Source organism: Sinohyriopsis cumingii, chromosome 14 (assembly GCF_028554795.1).
Source record: "Sinohyriopsis cumingii isolate HCF-2022 chromosome 14, ASM2855479v2, whole genome shotgun sequence".
In the NCBI taxonomy this organism is placed as follows: Eukaryota; Metazoa; Mollusca; class Bivalvia; order Unionida; family Unionidae; genus Sinohyriopsis; species Sinohyriopsis cumingii.
The window spans coordinates 97,648,102-97,663,025 of record NC_142974.1 but is presented as its reverse complement, the minus strand read 5'-3'; the positions used below and the strand labels follow the sequence as shown (position 1 = coordinate 97,663,025).

Genomic DNA, 14,924 nt, shown 5'->3' with positions numbered 1-14,924 from the left:
AAGTATGTCAATAGCGGTTACGAGAAAAATATAAAGTCGTTAAAGGACTGGGCAAGAATAGTGTATTTAGCAAGTAAACATAAAGATATATTACCACATCGTGGTGATTCCGATTACGACGCATTCCACAAGGAAGTTAAGATTAGAACACCAAAAAAAGGAAAAGGATACTCTGTTGGTAAGGAATCCTACGGCGTTACCTGTCCTGGTAGTGTTCTCAGTGATATATCACGGCTAGAGGTACTAATCGGAGGAAAACGAGCCGGAAATAACTCTCCGGAAATAATCAATGAGGCCGCTGATATTTGCAAGCGTTTATTTGCGGGCGGTATTATGGACATTAATGCATATCGAACGCTCATAGACGAGTTAGTGGATGATTAATTGGAAAACTGGTGTTTTTAATAAGGATGATCATACACTACAACCACGATAAACCAGTACTCGTCTACGTGGTAAACTCGCGATTGCCTGTTTACCGCGCGTACTATGGAGATGGTCTCGGTAGCACCATTGCGGGGTTATTTACAAGAATGGCTCCAAAAGTAGCGCCGTTAGCCAAACAATTAGGAATGAAGGCTATTGATGTTATTCGTGATAAGGGAATCAGCGCTATTGGAGATGTTGCCGGAAAGGCGCTTTCAGCCGCGCGGGACAAACTAATGTCGTTGGTGAGGAGAAAAAAACAGATGCCATCAACGACAGTGATGCCTGCAAATGTCAGTAAAGTAATAAATAACGCCGTGGAAAAAAAACTAGAGTCGTTGGCGGCGACGACCTCGCCAATGGCGACTTCGCCATCCGCCGATGTGGCAACCAACGCGCTCATGAACGCGATAGCGGGAAGTGGTCTACGACGAAAAAATCGCAATTGAAAACATCAACATGATAAATAATAAAATGTTTGCGCGTACCGCTGATCCCGCGTTTGATATGGGCGCCCCAGTGCGCAGGGACGATTCTGTCCGCGATTATCAATATTATTCTTATTATGCAGCGCAACCCGACCTACGATCGCGAATTGAACTTCAGGTCCAAGATACCAGTAAATATTTTCTGCCGTGTGAAGCGTTTATCGAAATTGAGGGAGAACTTGTAACAAATGCTGCCGATAATGCACCATACGCAGATGACAATCGTGTTCGAGTTGGCTTTGTCAACAACGGTATCATGGCGTTATTTGAGAGCGCCAGATATCTTATTGACGGGCGAGAAATTGAATCAATAGAACGCGAGGTTGATGTTGCAACAACGATAATTGGGTTAGCGAGATACTCGGATGATTATACAAGATCGGCGGGCCCATCTATGATGTTTGCGAAGGATATCACTAATAACGCCGACCAACTTCAGTACGTTAACGTGCTGGTGGAAAGAGATACCGCAGTTGACCCACAGGCTGAAGCAAATAACCCAGACCGCAGAGCAAGACCAGGCGCTAATTTCAATATTATAAAAAGTCTTAACGATAATTACAATATGGGATTCGCAACACGAGTAGGGATGTTGCAAGGACCACGCCGACAGTTTTCATGCGCGATTCCACTCCATCACATATTTGGATTCTGCAGAAATGTTAGAAAAGTCATCTATGGGGCTAAGCATACAATCGCGCTGACGCGAAGGGGCGATGATAACAATGCAATATGGCGTGCTGCTGGCGTCGCTGCCGGTAAAGTCGTTTTAACTAAAATGGCATTGTGGATGCCGGTGCTGACTCCATCAGTTACCACGGAAGCACGATTGTTAGCATTTATGGAACAGGGAGGGAAATCGTTGTTGAGTTGGCTAGCGGTAACAACTGATGCTAAAGAGGATAACGTCGCCGATACGTTTACATGGCACCTGGCATCAAAACAGGGTGTTTCAGCCCCGCGTCATATATTCATAGCGCTACAGAATAGGGAACGATTGGGTAATCAAGAACGCAGCCATATGATATTTGATCAATTAGGGGTCAAGGATGTTTCGCTGAGAATAAACGGACAACAGGAACCATCCGAGGATATACAGCTTAATTACGGCGACAATCGTGTCGCACGTGTGTACCATCGATTGCTGTCATATATGGGCCGTGATCAAAACGTCGACACTGGTTTGCAAATATCACAACTTGATTTTAAAAACCTGTATCCGATTTATTATTTTTCGCTGGAACATCTTGATTTAACGAGACAATCCGTCGTTGATATACACTTCCGAGCTCGTATAGCCCCGGCTGGTGCCAATTATAGAGCGGTTGCTGTCATTCTCAGCGATAAATCAATGCTGCTAGAAGGTGTTGGTGGACGAATGAGAATCGTTGATGCGCCAGTGGAAAACATGTAATTGAAAGCACAAAACGCGTTTACAATAAATGTCATATAGTGTCGTCAGTGTAGAGTTGACTGATGGTCAAGTCAAGAAATTACGATCAAAGTCGGCTAAACAATGCGGGACCACAATAACGCTAAAGCCGTCACAGATGGCAGGTGGTAATCATAAGATATCGTTGACGGCGCGTCAAATAAAACATTTCAATGATGCGATGAAAAATAAAAAGGGTGTTCAAATAGATTTCTCGGCCGCAGCGATTAAAAACATGGAAAAGACCGGTGGGATATTTCCGCTGTTAGCTGCGATTCCAGCGTTGATTGCCGCGGTGGCCCCAGCAGTGGCTAAGGCGGCGGCGTTAGGAGCCGTTGGTACCGCAGCGGGAATGGCATTGAAGAAGGCAACCGGGAAAGGCTACAAAAAAAAACGACCCGTGGCCGGAAAGGGTCTAAGACTACCGGGAACCCCGTATTCATGGTACTCGGGAAAGGGTCTAAGACTACCGGGAACCGTTTATTAACTCAAGAGTCTATGACTCCAATGTCTAATTTTGATTTAATAGACGCCGCAAACGCGCTAGCGATAAAAAACTTCAGAGGTGTTTTTATGAGGGATCAATTACCGGCGGCACCAAGGAATATTGAAACCGGCATAATTAACCTCGATGGGTCCTCCGGAGCGGGAACTCATTGGGTTGCGTACGCGATTGATCCGCGCGCGATCGTCTATTTTGATTCATACGGGTTAGCCCCGCCGAACGAGTTCATGCGGTATATCCGGGTGTGTTCAGCCCGGGCGTGTTCAGCCCGGGTTTTTTATTCCACTCTGCCAACACAGCGATTAAGCGACCCACCGATATGTGGCCGTGAGGTACTGAACGTACTCGCGGCGATTTCATCATCGCGAAAACCACCTCATGTGGTTGTAAACGAATACACTAGTGGGGTCGTAGAGGCCCGGCGGGTTAATTAGAAACGCTGTTTTTTTTTTACAATAACGATGATTGATATTTGGGGACGACCTATTTCAGCGCTGAAAGAATCCACGGAAACGGCCGCCGCCGACATAAAAAAACTAATCGAGGATGAAATCGCTGATACGTTGAATCTAACAAGTGTTGACCCGGGCGAAATAGTTGTATTTCAAGACCGCCAGGGTAAATTGAAATCCGGTAATGTGTCGCTGAATGACGTTTTAATACGACAGCGTGATGCCGCCGAGGACGCTATCGCGTTGTATACCGGCGACGGACGACTCAAACCGGGTCAATCTATATTTACGATAATATTTACCCAGGAAGATTTTATAAGGTTGGATGAATCAGTGACCGAACTTGACGCGCGGGTGAAAAAATCTGCCACCGAGGTGAAAAAATCTGTCACCGATATACAACTCACTACCGCTAGTTTTTTTGGGACCCCGACGGTAACCGAACCAAATCTTGCAACAATAAAGAATACTATTTTGGATTTTGCAACGCTGTCGGGCCAATTTATCTCGTTACGAAAAAATGTTAACAGGATCGATGACAACTTTGATAAATTCCTTGGTAAAAAAAATGCCAAACCGGATGAAATCACAATAACTATAAATGATATCACTGCGTATGGACAGGAAATAGAAACAATCAAAACTGATGTTGCAACGAACAAAAGGAGTGTAGACTCGCATGAACTGGAAATAGAAACAATCGGCGCTAATGTTGCAACGATCATAAATAACGTAGACTCGCATGAACGGGAAATAGAAACAATCAGCGCTAATGTTGCAACGATCATAAATAACGTAGACTCGCATGGACGGAAAATAGAAACAATCAAAGCTGATGTTACAACGATCATAGGTAATATGGCCGCGAATACACAGGACATATTAATAATCAAGGATAATGTTGAAGAGAACAGAAGGAGTGTAGACGCGTATTGGCAGGAAATAAGATTACTCCACACTAATGTTGCAACGACCATAAGTAGTGTAGACTCGCATACACGGGAAATAGAAACAATCAAAGCTGATATTGAAGCGAACAAAAAAAATGTAGACGCGTATTTGCGGGGAATAGGAATAATCAAAACTGATGTTGCAGCGAACAAAAAAGGTATAGACGTGCATACATATGAAATAGAAACAATCAAACTTGATGTTGCAGCGAACAAAAAAAGTATGACCGAGAATACACGGGAAATAGAAACAATCAAAACTAATGTTGCGGCGAACAAGAATAATATAGACGCGAATTTGCTGAGAATAGAAACAATCAAAACTGATGTTGAAGCGATTAAAGACGGACTACCGAGAGTAGCAGAGCAATTCGAAAAAATAAAAACCCCTCATGAGAACATCATCAACACAGTATACACAATTCGGCATGGATCATTCGATTGGACTCCTACACAGAATACAGTAAATATTACCGCAACTGTTAAGGGTATTTATCGATTGACACTGGTTTCAATGGTGCAGTTTAATATATTATCGTCGAGTTCATCCGGGTTTAACAATACAATATCAACAATTATAGACAAGAACGCAAATGAACTGTTTACAATTTATGCCGTTGATAGAAATCTAGCCGGGGCAAACATCACATGGTATGTGGAATTTGTAGCGAATCTAAGTAATTAAAAACACTAGCTCTTTTAAAATAAAAATGACCACCAGGGTAATTGAATCAGAGGTATCACCAACGTCACATCAATATCGATTCGATACCGCAAAAGAATTCTCCGCGAACTTGAAAACGCTTTCCGAACAATACCGTGTAAAAATAAAAAAATACCGCCGAAAAATAACCACCATCGACGCGGTCGTGTACTCGGTGTCAGGTATAGTAGCTGGCGCCGGTGTTATTTTATCCACGGTGACCACGATAGCCCCGATCGCTGTTCCAATCGCTGTCTCCGCGATGACAACAGTTGCTGGAGTTGCCAACGCAATCACTAGGAAGATATCATCGTGTTTTCAGAAAAAACTTAACGAGTATACAGTAAAACATCAAATAGTATCCGACGCGTACTCGAAATTATCCGGGTTGATCTCGTTATCGATTGATAATTTGTTCGTATCCGATGTTGAATTCTCCACGATGGTCCAGTTGTATAGCTCCGCGATGTCAAAAATCGAGGATTTTCAACTGGAAGCCGGAACCACTTCAATGGACTCTGGTTATTAATATTAAACACTAAAGACAACAAATAATAATAATGTCGCTGAACCCCGAAGGGTTTCAGTTGCTTCAGCGGATCGCGGAGAACACCACTCCGGTACAAACAAATATGATATCGATAACGTCAACGAAACCCGAATTCAGTGTGAACTTCCCATCGCCGGTTCCAGTGAAGGAAATAGCGCTGGCAAAATTGCGAATATATCACAGTTGGCCTAATATTCGAGCGAAAGCATTTAACGGACAACAACCTAATAACTCGCTGGTTTTTGCACGGACAAATAAACCCGATGGGACCCCAGACTGGGAGGAGGTTACAATACCAACTGGGTCATACCAAATAGAACAAATCAATAAAGAATTTCAACGCAGGATAAAATCGATCACAGGAAAGGAATCAAAAATCGCTATTACGGTTCATGAACCGACGTTATCGTCGACGATTGAAATAAGCACACCGGGGTATATGGTTGATATCTATAACAGTTCAATAAGAACCATACTAGGATGGCCTAAGAATCCACCTCATGAAATCCCCGCGAACTTGTACACGAATAAGCAATCGTATCATGAGATTAATCCCAATTATCAAATTAATTTGTTTATTATAAAAGGCGCGTTATTACCCAGTAGGTTTATATTTCAAGACAGGAATACCATGCAATGGATATTTCCGTATAAGGAAACTCCTAAATTGTCCGGCGAGGCCACAGTTAAATTAAGTGATATTAATGGGTATTTTGCCGAGATTAATCGTATTTGCCAATCACAACTAGAACAGCTACGGGAAACAAAAGCACAAAAACACGTTGAGGTGTTAAATCAACTTATATCAGACATGGAATATATTAATAAACGAATCGCTGAGACAATATCTGCTAACAGCGATGATAATAAGCAAAAATTCCTAACCGAGTATAATATCACAGAAGCCGATTTACCCGATTTTAGGTTTCCAGGATACAACGCGCCAGAACTAAGAAAGTCTCTTAATGATTTTCTCAGTCCATCAACTCATATCCTCAGACACGATAACGGAGATGATGGTAGGCATATTGCCCCGTACAACGTAAATATCGCATCGGTGATAGCAATCAATCTAGTGTGTGATGTTATCGAAGGGAGTTACCAGGTGGATACCAAGCAATCAAATCAAGCTCAACAGGGGTATATCCTTTATTCATTTTCACCAACAGCCCCTCCGGGATTTTTAATCGTTGAGAGTCCGATTAATCCGGTCTATATGCGATGCCATGATCGGTTTTTAACGAGAATTAATTTTAGAATTACCGATCAGTCAAATAACCTAATTGATCTGCAAGAGGAGGAGTTAGTGATCACTCTGTTTGTAAGATCATAGCAGCAGAGGGGGCGATGACATCAACGCGGTCGTCGATGTGTTTACCGGACGCTGACGACGCTGGGGATCGGCGCGCAGAAGGTATTAATTAAACCAAATGACGATTGGACGATCCCCCAACGACGACGTCGTTTTTTTTTACCAGGCGCTGACGACACTAGATCGTTGAGTTGCAGAAGTATTAATTAAGCCAAATGACGATTGGACAAAATGTCGGATTCGCCCCCTCTGCTGCTACACCTGTCCTAAATGCAACCTTGGACTTTGTAGGGGCCATTTGGCCTCACCTTTTTAATTTCTGGAATGAACAGTCTATTTTATTCTAACAATAAGTACTGCCCTTGATAAATGCATCCATCAAGTATTATGGAAAACTTTAAGAGAACTGCACATAAAACCTTCAGACAGACACCTATGCAACCCATGACAATAACACTATTACAAAAATAATATCCATGTTTATCTCTGACACATTAACAAGAAAAAATTTATACCTGTGCAAGATGGTCTGCTAAGGTTGGGTCCATGAAGCCCAGAGTAGAGGAACAGGTCATAATTACCAAAAGGGTCACCAGCACCAGTGGGCTCTTCAAAAGGGTCAAAACTGACCCGTCATACAGCTTCTGACCTTCTGTAAATAGATAATGAAGATTCACATAAATATCCAAATATCAAACTTAAACATTTTTTCTGACACAAAAGACATAATTCTCTCAAAATTTAGTCATGGCAGATAACTTTATTTTATCCCAAAAGTAGATAATGTGACATGCAAACTTTTCTTAATTACAATTCTACCACAGAAACACTCAAAAGAAAAGCAGATATTATTGAAAAGCTTGGTATAAAATGATGTCAATTACAACAAATTTCACTACATCAAAGTGATCATTGCTATTTTCATCACAAACTCAAGTGAACACTGCACACTGAATTGAAACTGTTACCATGGTATAGAAGCTGACATTGTGGTTTAAACAGGATATAAAACCAAACCTTCAGAGGATTACTTGGTAAGCATCGTCCCCAGTCATGTTTTATCCACTGACTCAGATTTTCCTATCTTGTCCACACAACACAGGAAAGATTATTAGATCTATAAAGTCATATAATAAATTTTGAGTATCACAATTTTGACATAATTTTTAGCAATGTCAGATAACAATATCATCCAGCAATGTATTGCATCTGCATTCATGCTGTATGCAGCAGCAGCATCTCAAACTAGCTGTATCAGCTAACTGATAACACAGCATAGTTACACAACATGTAATATTTGTGACAAGACACTACACCTAGCTGTATCCACTAATTGTGTACAAATTATTGCTATATAATGTGTGATATTTGTCACAAGTACACTCAAACTAGCTATATCAGCTAACTGTGTATACAGTAATGTTATATAACAGGTAATATTTGTCACAAGTACACTATAACTAGCTGTATCAGCTGTGTATACAGTAATGTTAAATAACAGGTAATATTTGTGACAAGTACACTCAAACTAGCTGTATTAGCTAACTGTGTACACAGTATTGTTATATAACATGTAATATTCATGACAAATACACTCAAACTAGCTATATCAGCTAACTGTGTATACAGTAACGTTATATAACAGGTAATATTTGTCACAAGTACACTCAAACTAGCTGTATCAGCTAATTACAAACACATTACTGTTATATAACATGTAATATTTGTGACAAGGCACTCAAACTAGCTGTATCAGCTAATTGTGTACATGGTATTGTTATAAAACATGTACTATTTGTGACAAGACACTCAAACTAGCTGTATCAGCTAATTGTGTACATGGTATTGTTATAAAACATGTACTATTTGTGACAAGGCACTCAAACTAGCTGTATCAGCTAATTGTGTACATGGTATTGTTATAAAACATGTACTATTTGTGACAAGACACTCAAACTAGCTGTATCAGCTAATTGTGTACATGGTATTGTTATAAAACATGTACTATTTGTGACAAGGCACTCAAACTAGCTGTATCAGCTAATTGTGTACATGGTATTGTTATAAAACATGTACTATTTGTGACAAGACACTCAAACTAGCTGTATCAGCTAATTGTGTACATGGTATTGTTATAAAACATGTACTATTTGTGACAAGGCACTCAAACTAGCTGTATCAGCTAATTACAAACACATTACTGTTATATAACATGTAATATTTGTGACAAGGCACTCAAACTAGCTGTATCAGCTAATTGTGTACATGGTATTGTTATAAAACATGTAATATTTGTGACAAGGCACTCAAACTAGCTGTATCAGCTAATTGTGTACATGGTATTGTTATAAAACATGTAATATTTGTGACAAGGCACTCAAACTAGCTGTATCAGCTAATTGTGTACATGGTATTGTTATAAAACATGTAATATTTGTGACAAGGCACTCAAACTAGCTGTATCAGCAAACTGTGTACACAGCACTGTTATATAAAAATAATGAGGACTTATTATAGCGCCTAATCTTTAGAAGCTCTAAGCACTTTACAACATCAGAGTCCGACAGTGAAACATAGCACAGAGAACAACTTTTGTGTTTGATTCTGGATCGAATGGATAGCCAGTGTTGGGTACAGAGCAGTGGGGAGGTGTGCTCTGATCGTGGTACTCTAAGTATGATCCAAGCAGTTATGTTTTGAACTTTTTGAAGTTTTTGGAGCAGATATTGAGATGAACCATACATAATTGAGTTACAATAGTCAAGTCTTGAAAGTATTAATGAACAAACAAGTTTTAGTGGCATCAACTGAAAGATATTTGCGAATGGAGCTAATGTGTTTCAGCTCAAGATATGCAGCCTTGCATATGTTCAAGACATGTTGGTGCAATGTGACAGTACTGTCCAGAGTAACACATAGGTTTCATACTAATTGTGTGAATTTAATGTTGGTGTTGCTGATATTTATTCTTTGAGGTAAAGGATGTGAATGAGAAAGTCTTTGTGCTGTGATCAGAATGGCCTCAGTTTTATCATCATTCATCTGCAGCTTGTTCCATGTCATCCATGATTTCACATCAAAAATGCACCTCTCTACACCTTGGATGGTAGCATCAACTTCAGTTGGGTGGCTAGATTTGTATATTTGGGTGTCATCAGCATACAATTGGTGAGACACTGGAAGATGATCTATGACACTTGAAAGCGACTGAGTGTATAGAATGAAGAGAACAGGTACAAGAACAGACCCCTGTGGAACACCACAACATAGATCAACTGGGCTGGAGTGTATTCCATTTGCAGATACAATTTGTGTCTTGTTGACCAAGTAGGACTTGAACCACAGTAAGGCTGTATCAAGATAAAATTGGTTTCTTCTTCAAAATACATTATCAAATCATAATACTTTTGGAGAATAGGACCAAAGCAGTGATGAAGCAGGACTTATGTGAGAAGTGAAATAATTAAGCCCCTGAGAGCAGTTTAAATGTGTCTAGTTCAGCCAGGTAAATACCCAGGATAAATTTCACTTGGGCAAGGATACAATGTCACTGGCCAGGTGAAATGCAAAATGAACAGAAGAGTGGATGGGTTTTGAATTTCTTTGATATCCTTTCTTCCATGATAACATGGTGTGTACCAGTGATTGTAGAACAGTAGGTTTAATTGTGATTGTTGCTAACTGCATTTCACTGAAATGCCATAGAAAAGGTACCTTCTGAGGTATGAATGCCTATATTGGCATAAAGTGTTCTTGTGTGTTCCATTGAGATTACATTCCATTACCTTTGTACACCACAAAGGTGGATGGCCATCTCAGTAAAGGGATTATCCAACACCTAGGATCCTAATGTGCAGGTTCTCTGGGTTGGAAGTTAACACTTGAAGGCATGTGAGGGAATATCTAGATTCCTGATGATTCTGTTGCAAAATTGATGAATTTGGTCCAAGATTTCCCATAGGAGTGGAGTAACCAGCATGAAGAGACACTCAGATTCTTTTGATTCTTGTGTCATATTCAGAACCTGAGGTGCTGGAGAAGTGTATACATTTGGTCATTCCAATCTGTAGAAAAAGCATTGATTATACAGGCCTTTTGGATCCAGGACTGGTGAGACAAAGTTAGGATCTTTGCATTCCATCTAGTCACCAATAGGTCCATTATAAGTCGATCCCATTTAGTGAAAACTGAGCAATAAGAAGATCAATCTGATTGTTGTATTAGTTCCTTCTCGCAGGAAGAGTCTGCAATACATTAGCTAGCCTAGTTTATGTCGAATTTAAAAGTGGATTTGTCATTAAAGACCCACTTTAGAAAATCACGAACAAGAATACAAAGGTCTGGGTACTTGGTTCCACTCTGCTATCTGAGATAAGTCACCACAATTGATTTGTCAGACAGAATTTAGAGCTTCACGTAGGTTTCCCAGTCACCCATGAAAAGCTTTCAAAATGGTTTTATCTCCAGGATAGTGATATGTAATAATGATTGGTGGTGGGGGGGGAGCACACTCCTAAGGCATGCCAAAATGGTAGGAGACTTGCTTTCCCAGTCATCTGTATTCACATCTCTAGCAATCATGACTGATGGAGGTTGTACTTGCAGAGTTAAGCCCAACATGAGCGCAGGTGGTTTCCCCACCTTGAAGATGAAACATCATAATGTGCAGATTGTGAAAGTTGGTCCAATGGTCAAAGGTTCGGCCTCCATTTTAACCACAGTATCATTGTTATGGGAGCATGAACTAAGGTGTCCACTGCTGCATTGAGCAAAACTTGGCAGGCTAAGGAATTCTCTAGTGGATGGATTGCTCCATGTAGACAAGGAATCTACCATTGCATGAATTCAATTTTTGTTTGTGGGGTAAACATTATTTTTACTTGAACACTGATTCCAGACCTAATCAATGGAGTTCTTGAAAGGATAGGAGATCGGAGATGTCCTGTTGACAAGGAGATTGAGAATGAAAATGGAGGGTAACACATAAAATCATGTCTTGCTCAAAATATAATTAGCCTGCTGAATTGTAATCTGTTGTAGGTGAACCACTGAACTTCTGCAACTTCACAAAGCTACGTGAATGAGGACATGAAGTCAAGCTTCTTTTCAAGTCAGCACTGATTGAGCAGTCTCTACAATGGATGGCATTAGAATCCATTGTTGCATTCCATCGCGAGCCCAAGAGCTTAACAGAGGGGACTGAATGCGCTAAGGTTGATGACCATGTGACAAGTGCTGCTTTGTATCTGAAAGAACTCTGGGCAAAGGCTTAGGAGGTACACAGAACATGAAACCAAGTCCCCATTTGTCTGGTCCATGTCATCATGGTAAATCTCCCACATTCAGCAATGAAACACTGGAACCTTCTCAAGAATGGGATCTGTCACAAAGGGGGGGGGGGCAGGGATGGATGTCATCTGTGATGAAAGGGTCTCATGGACCTATGGTGAACACAATCATCTCCTGTGCAGAGTTACACACCAAGATAAATACCTTTGAAGGGGTACATGTGGTCTGTACAGGTAGAGAATTGGAGCATTGATATTAATATTTACAAAATGGATTCTAAATAATCAATATTAGTAACAAGTAACATGTGTGAAGGTCAATTTGGTCTGTCTATATAGGTAAAATCACTGAAATCTTGCTTATAGCAACTACATATATGAAGTGGAAGACGAATAATCAATTCTAGTGAAAACTTACCTGTAGGAAGGCTGTTATGTATATTTGATTAAAATTATAATAGGTTTAATTTAATTGTTTCTTTGTTAGTTTAAAAAAAAAAATTCCATTACATTATGTACTGGCAGCCTCCCTTAAGACGTGTAGCACTTTTGACAGAGCTCAGTAAAAACGACCATCTTCTACCAGCTATATCATCATTGTTAGATGAATCACCAATATTACAATTTATGCTGAAATAAAGTTCATTTCTTGCTCTTTTTGACTGTTTGTTTGGTTCGCTGATAAAAATAAGTGAATGAACAGTAATTTGCATTTAAAAAAGCCACAGTTTGACTGTTGGGCACGATTCGGTCAGCTGAACGCCTCACAGTGAAATCAAGAAATATCGCATTCGCTAGGGGAATTCCATTTAAACTCCAAAGTCACCGGGTCAACACCTAAAAATAGCACCACATTGTAGAGCAAGGAACGACCTTTATTTCCATATAAGTTTGAAATATATATGTTTAAATTAAATTTTCTTAGTAAGCATTCAAAAAATAGGTTCATTTTTCGGGCTAAATATCTCGGTCATTTTTAAAAATTAATATACGATACCTGTATGCGCTAAAAAGCCCTGTTTTCACTGAATTTAATGATATGCATGGCTTCGAGATCTCATTTAAGGCAGCCAATCGCAAGCGTGTAAACCGCAAGGTCATATTCAAATGTCTCGAGTCGCGCACTGCAAGGTGATTCCGAATTAAATGGCTGACTTAACATCTACAAGTGATCCAGGTTTTGGTCTCGTTTGTGAGAAATTTACATGCTATTGTAATGTAATTTTATTTACTAGATTTGATATTTTCCGGAAATTCAGTTCAGTTTTTTGAAAATCTAATATTAGAACTTTGTATCTAAAGCTGGCCTAGTTCCTGACCTTATTTCATGATTTTAAATAAACAACTTTTAATATTATTTTTTTAATTTTTTCTTAGTGTGGGATTCACAGAATGAAATCGAAGCTATACTGGAAGTATGTGACTTTAGACATGTAAATAGCTTCTACGTTGTTCTTGAAATATGTAGCAATTATTTTGAAATTCTGGTTTTACTGGATTGTTGACCCTTATCCGGGCATCTGTTTTGTGCTGTAGCCAGATTTAATAGTGATGTTTTGAGAAATAATTTCAGTTGGGCTTTTAAATACTTGGACATCAAAGTGTTTTTTTCTGTTGTGACCAGTTGGAGTTTAATTTTAATTTTTCTTCCAATTATTTGGACTCTAAGAGATTATTTTCCTGGAAATACTTGTGCTAAAAATTAGTCCTTGGACTAAGATAGTTATTAAAATTTACAGAATTCAAATGTCGGAATGTTATTTTCTGTGATTCAACAAAGAACTGTTGACACTTCAGTACTATACTGACTATGGCATACATCATCACCTTCCATTTTGGATTTCGTCGGGACTCAAACTTGGATTTATTAGAACACTAGTAGAAATTCTAATTCTTAATTCTTGGATTATTCTTGGATTATTTTTGGACTTGGTTATTAAAACCATAAGTTCCTTTTTTTATTTTACCTTGTTTTTCTTGGGAAATAAATTATTTGTTAAATTTTACAAAGCTTGTTGTCTTCACTTTTTTCTTGTTACTGTTTAAGAGAGCCTAAACACGTAACAAGGCCAATACAAATAAAACTACTGAAATATCACTTATAGTAATTACAGGGAAGGTCCTGGCTTTTAAATCACGAACCTCAATATTTTGTCAGCAATTTTCAAAAACTGTTGCCAGAACAAGTAGTGAATATTTTTCCAAGTCTATTAATATGAAAATTGAAAAAGATGGGATAGTTATTACTTTATTGACAACAAGCAATACAGCCATATTATTACAAATAAATCATTACATGACTGTTTTGCACTGCTTCTATGGTCTTTGTATCCAGCATCACCATTAGTGCAAAGGTATGACTGTTGTCAGCTGAAATAAATGCATTATCAAATTTAAAATATCTACTTATCTGACATCTACAGTCTCTATCTCTCATTTTTTTAATAGAAACATCAGATATTAAGCAAATCTATATTATGTATATTATTTTCCAAACAATAGTTTCGTAAGGAACTTTAGTTAAAAACATTTTAATACTAAAACCCTATGATCATACTTTGCAACTAAGGTAAGTGATGTATAATGCGACCATCGATTTCATGCATTTAGGAATTAAATGCCCCCCTCCCTTTATGGCTAGCTTCAAAAAGTATGTCTCTGTCAACCAGGAGTTCATAAATTTATTTTTGCTGCGCTTTACGTTCTTTGCTTGCAGTGAATTGCTCCCTAAATCCCAAGAATGATCACTGAATGCTGTAGACTTTTTCTCAATAAGCAAACTGATCTCCATTCCCAACAAAGAAACTTACACGAGTCA

At 39.2% G+C, this 14,924-nt stretch overlaps 1 protein-coding gene across 1 annotated transcript in view; it reads right to left on the bottom strand.

The window, feature by feature from the left end:
- LOC149784455 (MFS-type transporter SLC18B1-like) overlaps window positions 1–14,924 on the bottom strand; it is a 93,290-nt gene that overhangs the window by 57,546 nt on the left and 20,820 nt on the right. The window contains exon 8 of the mRNA XM_089933273.1: window positions 7,334–7,470. Within this exon, the coding sequence (XP_089789399.1) occupies window positions 7,334–7,470 (137 nt within the window). The remainder of the gene's footprint in view (window positions 1–7,333; window positions 7,471–14,924) is intronic.